This window comes from Elephantulus edwardii, unplaced genomic scaffold (genome assembly GCF_000299155.1).
Source record: "Elephantulus edwardii isolate Elephantulus edwardi_28Jun2011 unplaced genomic scaffold, EleEdw1.0 scaffold00059, whole genome shotgun sequence".
Taxonomy (NCBI): Eukaryota; Metazoa; Chordata; class Mammalia; order Macroscelidea; family Macroscelididae; genus Elephantulus; species Elephantulus edwardii.
In genome coordinates, this window is record NW_006399809.1 from 6,107,586 (window position 1) to 6,117,654 (window position 10,069).

The 10,069-nt window shown below is 37.3% G+C and overlaps 1 protein-coding gene across 1 annotated transcript in view; it reads left to right on the plus strand.

Moving 5' to 3' along the window:
* The window catches only part of VPS41 (vacuolar protein sorting 41 homolog (S. cerevisiae)), a 286,074-nt gene that overhangs the window by 62,275 nt on the left and 213,730 nt on the right, over positions 1–10,069 (plus strand). Inside the window, exons 3-4 of the mRNA XM_006887620.1 lie at positions 940–1,047; positions 3,738–3,815. Coding sequence (XP_006887682.1) covers positions 940–1,047; positions 3,738–3,815 — 186 coding nt within the window. The remainder of the gene's footprint in view (positions 1–939; positions 1,048–3,737; positions 3,816–10,069) is intronic.

Sequence of the window (10,069 nt, forward strand, 5' to 3'; positions counted from 1 at the left end):
AAATCTTCTATTCAACTCTTTAGTATCTTGAATTCTTCCCTGTGCTTTGGCTTCTCTGCGCTCCAGTGCAATTTTCAGAGTCTCTTCTGATATTACACCAGACAGTGAGGCATAGAAAGTTTGACACTATACATAAAATTTAACACATTTTTGATGGTTAAGTATATTTATTTGAGCATAAGTAATAAAGTTTCTAACAGTAAATAAGTAATAGCTTATTAGTTATTTAAAATCAACATTGAAAATTTTTATTTGAAAGATTAAGTATATACTTTTGGTTTCTATAAAATATCTTTTTATATTTCTATAGAATATTTACTCTTATTATAAAGTAATTTTTTACTTTGGCATTTCCAAATGACATTTTTCTAATTAAAATTCTGTTTAGCCTGTCTCAGATCTGATTAAAATATTTAAAATCTTGAAATCTAGATTTGTGGGTTTTTTTAGGTTCATTTTATTTCACTGACACTACATGGAAAACATATGTCTGTGAGTTCATACTCACTCACTCATTGCTGTCAAGTTGGTTTCACCTCTTAGGGACCCTCCACTGGTTTCCAAGGCAGTGACTTGCAACAGCAGACTAACTGTCTTTCTTGGATGGGGCTGCTGGTGGATACGAACCACCAGAGATACGTAGCCTTTAGGTTGAGAGCACAACACTCTCTACATTGTGCTCTCCCAAGCTCCCTTCTGTGATGTTACAGTGAGAAGTGTTTTGCATGCACATCATTTAATAGCATACAATGTGCATAGTGGGTCAGATACACGCTCAAGTAAATAATTTTCATAGTCTGTATATTACTCTTTTCAGCTATTGCATTTATTCCGCCAGTGGTGTTGTAGAACATCCATTCAGTTGGAAAAAGAAAACACAAAAGTCTTAACATTTAGCTAAGTGTATGAAGCCTGTCGTTTTTTCTTCATTGTGTCCAGGAAGAAGAGAGTGAAGAGGAACCCAAACTGAAGTATGAAAGGCTTTCCAATGGCATAACTGAAATTCTTCAGAAGGATGCAGCCAGCTGCATGACAGTGCATGACAAGGTGAAATAGAACTATGAGAATTTGCCTCTGTAAGTGGCTTCTCTGCTGGGCTTGATTGCATTCTGGAGACTTGATGCTGCAGGTGTTAGTTTTGGGGTTTTTTTTTACAGCAGTGTCTCCCTGCTTCCTCTGCCTTCTTTTCCTTACCAACAAAAAATAAATAAGGCCAGAAATATTACTTATATTTTTATATAGCATCATGCACATACTTAACACACCCCAAGGGGTGTATTGAATACAATATAAATAGACAAGAAGCAGAATTTATAGCTGACTAAATTTGAAGCTATTTTTCATTTCCTTTGTGGTGTCCAGAGAGCTGTTTACCACTCCTTCTTGTTTGCTTACACAAAATCAAAACACTCTAGTAAAATCAGCTGTGTTAATGAATTTTGGGGGAATTAATTGGATGCCAAATTTGATAGTTTATATAATGAATCAAGTTTTCATAGTCAAACATGAAAGATGTAATTAGATTGTGCTAATTCTTTTGCCATTCTAGATTATAAGTGTTTCAGACTGAAAAATAAAGCTTTGACAGTTTGAAAAGCTCAAGGCATTTAATGCTTGGAAACTTGAGTCAGATTTGAAGGATTTTCATTTATGCCCTGTTACATCTGTTACTTCTTTTAAAAAATTGTCCTTTAAGTTGTCACAGAATATTAACAAATTCTCATTTTGTATTACTCAACTGTAATTGGAACAGTTAAATAACTTTTTAGTAGCTATAATCTCTCTTTAAGAACCTGTATTATTTATTTCTAAAAGAGAATGAGAATAATTTATCTGATCTATATGAAAAATTTGTTTTCTAAGTAAAGGATAGCTTTCTGCGAAAGTTTCTGATTTTTTAAAAAAAATCTTCAAAAGCAATTGGTTTAGGCTGAAACTCCATAAAATCAAAACAATAATTCTATATTTTCTATCTAAAATAGTAAATGAATGAAACAAGCAATTTTATTTAAAAAAGAAATAGCAACAAAGCAGGCCTTTAAAATCCTGTAAGATAGAATAGCAATTTAAAAAGTGGCTTTTCCAGAAATGTTGGAGAATGACACAATATTAAAACCACTTTAAGGGTCCATGTCTCTTTAGTTTTCTTACAAACTAAATAAAGTATTTATGAGGAGAATCAATACTGTTGGATACTTGGGGATGCAGTGAGCTTTTAAGACCCATTGTTTTTCTAGAAATAGCTTCAGAACCCTATATAGCATTGTTTGGTTTTAGGTAGTATGATGTGGTATTTTCCTATTCAAGTATTGTCAGAGTGTCACAGTGGAGGAAAAAATCACAACCATTTGAGTCTTCCATTTTGGATGAGAATACCTTTTTCCTTTTGGTTGGAGGAAACATTCCTGCTTGGTCTAAATATTCAGGCTAATTTCCCCCCAGAATTGTCCTTTCGCCTCTCCCTCCCAGTGCTGAAGACTCCTGCTTCTGCCGTGCACTGTCTGGCCTGGATGACTAATCGTCATGGCACCTGGGGCACTCAAGCAGGCCCGGGCAGCGAATCGTCATACCTAGTTATGTCTGCACACCTGATGTTTTATTAACCAGTATTGATTTTTTTACCCGGGGGACTTTTTTCTTCCTGAAAAAAGGCAACCTTGCAGGAGTGAAAGGCATTGCAGGGGATGAATTTCTAATGAACCCCTTCTTTCCCTTTTTGTGACTCCTTTTCAATGTGGCTGCATATTTTAAGTACATGCACTGAAATTTCGTTTTGTGGTAAATCCTTTTAAATATAGTAGCTTTCCATATGTTTGTTTATTATTTTTTTTTAAGATTGTGCTGCTTGACTGAAATGTTTAGTAGTACCTGTAAATTTGAGTATTGCATTATGCTTTTATAAGGAAGCATGCTCACATGCAGAAAAATACAGTGTTTGAGTAATTCTTGAAGTTAAAAAAAAATTCATGTTGCTTTGTAGGTAATCTTAAAAGTTTCTTCTGTTGTTTTGGTTTTTTGCTCATTTTATTTTTTTAGGATTAGTGTGGGAGTTAGGGACCTGTTTATAGCATAAAATGAGCATAAAATTCAGTAGTTATTTTGCCATAAGAAAAAAGACTATTTAGTATATAAACATACTTGATATTTCTATAAATTAACTTTCGTCATTTTTCTAAGTGTCACAGATTTTCTATTTTATAAAGTAGTTAGTTGTGTGTGTATATGTTATATAAGTGATAGCAGAAATTTACACACTTGCCTTACTTTAAGGGAAGTTTCTTAATCAATCGTTCCCTCCTGATTTTGCTTTCAGCTTTTGGTTGAAGGTACTTTCACAGCTGCATTTTTTTTAGTCTTTCTTTTTAATTAATTTTAATGAAAGTTTACAGAGACTTAGGGTTTCCATTCATTCATTGTTGCACTTCACAGCTTCATTTTTAATTCACGGCCCAGTGCATCAGGCATTGTGTACAGGCTGTATACACATCATTAGTTGTCAGTGGCTGAGGGTCCTTAGGCATCATCTTGACAGCCAGCTTGCACTATTACAGTGAAACAGACTTCTTGTCCCATTCTGTTATTTTAGTGAATCCAGAAACAAGTCTTCTCCAAGGAGCAAGCATCTTTTAAGATGTTCTGAATCATTCACACATTAGGCATCTTCTGAGCTGGTTTTTTACTAGTTCTATATTAATTTTCTAATTTCTCTGGTTTTTGTTGTGTTTTTTTTCTTACAGTTTTTGGCATTGGGCACACATTATGGCAAGGTTTACTTACTTGATGTCCAGGGGAATATCACTCAGAAGTTTGATGTAGTAAGTATATCATTTTAAATACTGTGCAGATTAGAGTTTATTCTTAAAAAATGGTGTTGTGAATATTTTGTCAACCTTTTAAAATAACATAAGGAAAATATCTTTAACAAATAAATCAGGGTGCTAAGATTAACCACAGTGGTTAAATGTATAGCTTCTAACCAAAAGTTGTTCAGTTTGAACTCACCAGCCCCTCTGTGAGAGAAAGATGTAGCAGACTGCTTCTGAAAGGATTACAGCTTAGGAAGAGTAGACAGAGATGGCACAATGAATGGGTGCTTTGACTTACTCTTGCAGTAACTAACCTGTTGAACAATAAATAGTAACAAGCACAGACTGAGATCTTGGGCTTTGAGGTGGCAGCTGAGCTGTTGGACAGTGGAGGTGATTCTAAAAGTGGGGGAGAGGAAGAGTGGGACAGCTTAGAAGCTGGGAGTAGCTTCTGCTGTTATCAGGAGAGCTCACTCATCACAGTCTTCTTAGGAGGTGGGTACACAACCTTCTAAATGGGAAACATGGAAAAGACATTAACTTGAAGACAATAGAGCAGAACTTTTTAAGGTAGTATAACAGAACTTTTTAAGGTGGTGCAAAATCACCATGAGTATGCTAAGCTCATGCAGTTTGGCTGGATGCAGGGAGGCTGTGAAAATGCAAGAGGTACGGTGGAATCTCTATGGCCTGACTCAGATGGGCCGTAGGAACAGGAGAAATTGCACAGGTTGCAGGGCAAGGAATTGATGCAGGACAGTAGGACAGATAGAAGGAAATGGCTAGCTCCATGTCCACCACAGGATACCATAAGAGAACCTGTAAAAGGGCCTGTGAGGGAAGGACATTATGACTCTTTTCCTCCCCTTTGCCAGAGGGAAGTAAGTCGAATACCACCACTTATGTCATAGATTCAGATGTATCTGTACATACGTTTGTTTTGAGTTCCAGAGGCCTAGCACTGAAGTCCTGAACCAGCACTGAAAAACAAACCATAAAACAGGAGTAAGACTGCCCTCTAGTGGCCCTCAGAACAAGGTCCCAAGACCACTGTCACTAATTGGTATTTGACTTAGGAGACATCCTTTTGGGGAAAGACTGGAGCTTCCCCATGGGATTCTCAGGGTTAGGAGTCTTTGTAGAGCAGGCTGCTTCATCTTTCAGTCATGCAGTAGCTTGTGGGTTGGTTGATAGTCACTTGATGGGCACTTGGATTCTGAGCTACTGAGTACCCAGTCTTAAAATCTTATCACACAAAACCAAAATACACCAAAAAAAAAATAGTGCCCCTAAATTATATATCCAATAATTTATATATCCAATATAAAAGTCAAACACACAAAATCAAAAGAAAAGGACCAATTATATATAGATTATGAAGACGAAGAAAACTCCCTTTGTGGCCTGAGAAACAAATAATTCCTAGGTTTTTGTCTGTGGTGCCATATATCTTTAAAGAAAGCAAAACATATAAAGAAAAGCAGGTAGTGGAAAGCAGGGAACAAATGAAAATTCAAATTGAGAGACTTAAAAGGGGAATTGAAAATATTAAAAAAGCAAATAAAACTACTGGAAGTGAATGATATAGCAACTGAATTAGAAAAGGTAAGAGATTTGTTCAACAAGAGTCAAACACACAAAAGATAGAATAAATTTACAGATAAAATAACCAAGCTTATCAAGTGTCAAGATAAATAAGAGATATACACTCCCACCCCTAAAAAAAACCCCACCGAAAACCAACCCAGAAGATTCAGTTAGAATTCTTGGAATCCCAGAGCACTGTGACAGTAGTAAAGATTTTAAAGACAATTTCCCCAGAAGTGAACAAACAATTAAACTTGCACATCCAGGGAACTACTACATAGATACCTCTTCATCAGCAAAGACGCAAAAAGATGAACTCTGTACCCATCCTAATAAAATTGTTGAAAATCAAAGACAAGGAGAGAATTTGAAAGTAGCAAGGGAAAAGCACAATATTTTAAGAGTCTCCTGTAAGAATTAGTGCTCATTTCTTCCGAGACACTAAGAAGATCAGAAGGAAATCGTGTGACTTAAGAAATACTGAGAAAAAACAGTTGCCAATCAAGAATGTGTTACTCTGTAGACTTGTCATTCAGAATTCAAATTCATTGCTATGGAGTTGTTGCCCTCCATTGGGATTTCAAGACTGTGAATCATGATGGAAGGAGCCAGCCTATCTTTCTCTAGCTGAACTACTGGGGGATTAAAGCTGCTGGGATACAGAGCCTTTGGGTTAACAGTGCAACATGCTGTAGTATATGCCATCAAAGTTCCCCTGTCATTCAGCAGTGAGGAGGAAAGCAAGATATTCCCAGACTAACATAATGCTGGGAATTTGCCACAACCAGACTACTTTTCCAAGCGTTACTCAAGAGAGTACTCTGAATCCCAAGGCAAGAGTATTTAAATGAATACTCATTTGCTCATGAGGAAAAAAAAATGAATAGTAATACACAGTGTGAGATCTCAAAAAAAGAATATAACATTGGCAGTTATAAGGAACAAAATATCTGATATTTTAAAAAAATAAACTCAATAATTAAATCCTGCAAACAGTAAAACATCAATTTTTGTAAGAAATAAGCACAAAACATTATAAAATAGAAAAGAAATGATGTAGCCTAGAGACAAAGGTGCTTCTAATCCAGACCATGGTCTTCGCAATTGCTTGCTATGTGTTAGAGCTGGACAGTAACTAAGGATGACAGAAGGAGAATTGATGCCTTCAAGTTGTGGTACTGGAGAGGTGTCTTGAACATACTGTGGACCACCAAGAAAACAAATCGGTTTGTCTTGGAGAGGGTGAAAACAAGTTTCTTCTTGGAGGCTAGAATTTTGAAGCTCTGTCTCCCGTACTTTGGGCACATGACCAGGAGGAAGGACCAGTCCTTGAAGAGAAGGACATCATGCTTGGAATGGTGGAGGAACAGCGCAGGAGAGGAAGACCCCAGATGAGATGAATTGATAAAGTAACTGGGGCAGTAGAGGTATGTGTATTGGAATCAGTGAGACTAGCTCAGGACAGGACAGGGTTCAGAGCTGCTGTACATAGGGATGCTATGCATTGCAGGTGATTCAACAGCACATAACAACAACAGGTTATATGTTGATATTAATGGAGACGCACCAGCAGAAATGGGAGCAAAGCATATCAAGGATAAAGTATTTTAAGGTTTTATGTTAACCACTCCATAGGAGTTGGACTACTAACTCTAAGGTGATGTCTCTCTAGTGATTAAAACCCCCATCAGCTCTGAGTGTGTGTTTACATCTCCTGTAGGGTGACAGTCTCCAAAAACCCACTGGAGACCACTATAAGTTATTTTCAAATTGATAGCATTGAGTGAGTGCATGAATTATTGCCCATTTAGTGTTACGGCAGTTGTAAGCTGTGTAGTGTAAATTATATGGTAACAACTAAGTAGTCACCAAGGGGAAAAATCAAAACGCTCACTGCAAATAAACAGCCAAAAAAAAAATCATACAAAACCCCCAGCAAAGCAGATACAAAGTCTTAATGGTCTAGTGGCCATCCAGTCACCTAGGATTTGTAATGACCCAAAGGACAACAGCTATGAACCATGCCCTGTCCTCACAACCTCTGCTACGCTCCAGCCCATTGTTTTACTCACTGTCAGTTTGTCTTGTGAAGGGTCTTTTGAGATTCTACCTTTCTTAAGATGATATCTCTCCTCAAGGGCTGGCCCCCTCCTACAATATGACCAAAGTTTGTGAGACAAATGTTCACTATTTTGCCTCTCAAGAGCACACTAATTGCACTTTCTCCAAGAAAGACTTACTTGTTCTTTTGCTAGTCAGTGGTTATTCAGTATTCTTTTCCAACACTGCTGATTCTTCTGTCATCATTGTTCATTGTCCAACATTCAGATGCATAGGAAGTAATTGAAAATTTCATGGCTTAGATCAGACATTCCTTAGTCTTTAAACTTACGTCTGTGTTGTTTACACTTTAGAGAGGTGTTTGACAGCACATTTTCCCAATGCAACACGTCTTTTGATTTCTTAATTATTGGTACCATGTGTACTGATTGTGAATCCAAGCGAAATGAAATTGTTGACAGTGTCACTTTTCTCCACCATCATGATACTGTTCTTTTGGCTCAGTGGTAAAGATTTTTGTTTTCTTAATGTTGAGATTTAATCTATATTGAGGACTGCCACTTTGATCTTTTCCAGCAAGTGTTGCAAGTTCTCTTCCCTTTCAGTAAGCACTATTGTATCATCTGCACCATGCAGAATCTTCCTCCAATCTTGATGCTTCATATAGTCTAGCATCTCAAATGATTTGTACAGCATACAGATTGATTAGGGAGCTCTAGAGGCAAGAAGCTACACCACAATTTTGAAGGCACACAGTTCAAATCTACCAGCTGCTCACCTTTCCTGATTTTAAGCCATGCAGTGTTCCCTTATTCTATTCAGACATCTGTGTCTTGGTCTAGGTATAGGTTTCATATGAGCACATTTAAGTGTTTGAGGATTTCCATTCTTCTCAGTGTTATCCATAATTTGTTATGCACAGTCAAATGCTTTTGAATAGTCAGTAAAATAAAAAATAGACATCCTTCTGATTACTCTGCTCTCACACTAGATCCATCTGACATAGGCAATGAAATTCTTTGATCTACTCCTCTTCTGAATTTTACTTGAATTTTGGAAGTCAGTGTACTTTTCCAGCTGTTTTTCAATACTCTTTTGCGAGATTTTACTTGCATATGATGTCAGTGGTATTGTTCAATAGTTTTGACATTCCATTGCATTCATTACCTTTATTGGGAATGGAAATAGATTTCTTCTAATCAGTTGGCCGGGTACTACTGCCTTCCAGATTTCTTGGCATAGACTGGTGAGCACATCCAGTGCTGCATCTGTTGGTTTAGACATGTTAATTGTTATTTAATCAGCCTTGTGACCTTCTTTTTTTACCAGTGCTTTCAGTGCAGCTTGAACTTCTTCCTTCATTACTGTTAGTTCTTGATCATATGCTATGCCCTGAAAGGTGGTAATGTCAACCAGTTCTTTTTGGTATAGTGTATTGTTAGCTTAATAATTTGCTTTTTTTTAGCCATTTCAGTTTCTCCTCTCTGGTCTCTAGCTACTTTAACTGCAGACACATGGTTTTGCAAAATCAGCATGGTCTTGCAAATCAGCATCAGCTGTAGGACTTGTATAAGAGAAGGAGTGCCTCTCACACAGAGCAGCAACTTGAAGCAAGCAAGGAATGTGACGGCAAGATATGTGGCAGACCCTATTGGTGATACCCTGGTGATGGTGTTGGAGAGACTGTGGCATTGCTGTGGAGAAACTGTGGCAAGATGTTAGCACTGGAGTCCTGAGATAAAGGCCACAGTTAAAGGTGTATGCTTTTCAGATACTTGAAGGAAAAGCTGACTTATAACTTATGGATGCTTGTTTGCTTAGAGACACATCTTGCTGGATGATTTGGATTTGACTGCTGAACTGTAATTGGAGCCCAGACCGATTGAGGAATTGTGTCTTGAGATTGTTGAGCTAACACTTGAATTTGCATTGGTGTTTTTTGCCTCCCCCACTCTCCAAATTTCTTCCCTAATAAACTGTATTGCTGGTGCCATAACTGTGAGTCAGTGAGCCAGCAGTGAACCTCTTGCTGGTGGTGAGGCTCTAGCGGCACCGTGGGGCTGAGCAGCTGTGCTAGTCTTACTTCCTCTGGCTCTTTCAGGGAGACACCCATGACTCTCTGCCTCCATAACCAGTTTTCTCCTCCTTAGACATTTAGTGACTGTTCTTTCATCTTCTTTTGATGCTTCCTGCATCATTTAAGATTTTGCCAATAAGACTGTTTCTGTATTGCAATTCAAGGCTTGAATTTGTTTTTCAGTTCTTTTAGCTTGAGAAATGCCAAGCATATTCTTCCCTTTAGATTTTCCAAGCCCAGCTTTTTACACATTCATTATAATTTGTCTTGTCAAGCTGCTCTTTGAGAACTGTTGTTTATCTCTTTAGCTTCAGTTATTTCTCCCCTTTGTTTTGGCTTCTTTATGTTGTAGTGTGATTTTTCAGAGTCTCTTCTGATACCCATTTTGATCTTTTCTTTCTCTCCTGTCATCTCACAATCCATCTGCTCTTTTGTCCTTAATGTTCAATTTATTAAATCTAGAGATAGTTTTTACATTCAGATGAGATAGACTAAAGGTTGGTGTTTTTGTTTTTTTTTTGGTGGTTTTTTTTTTTTT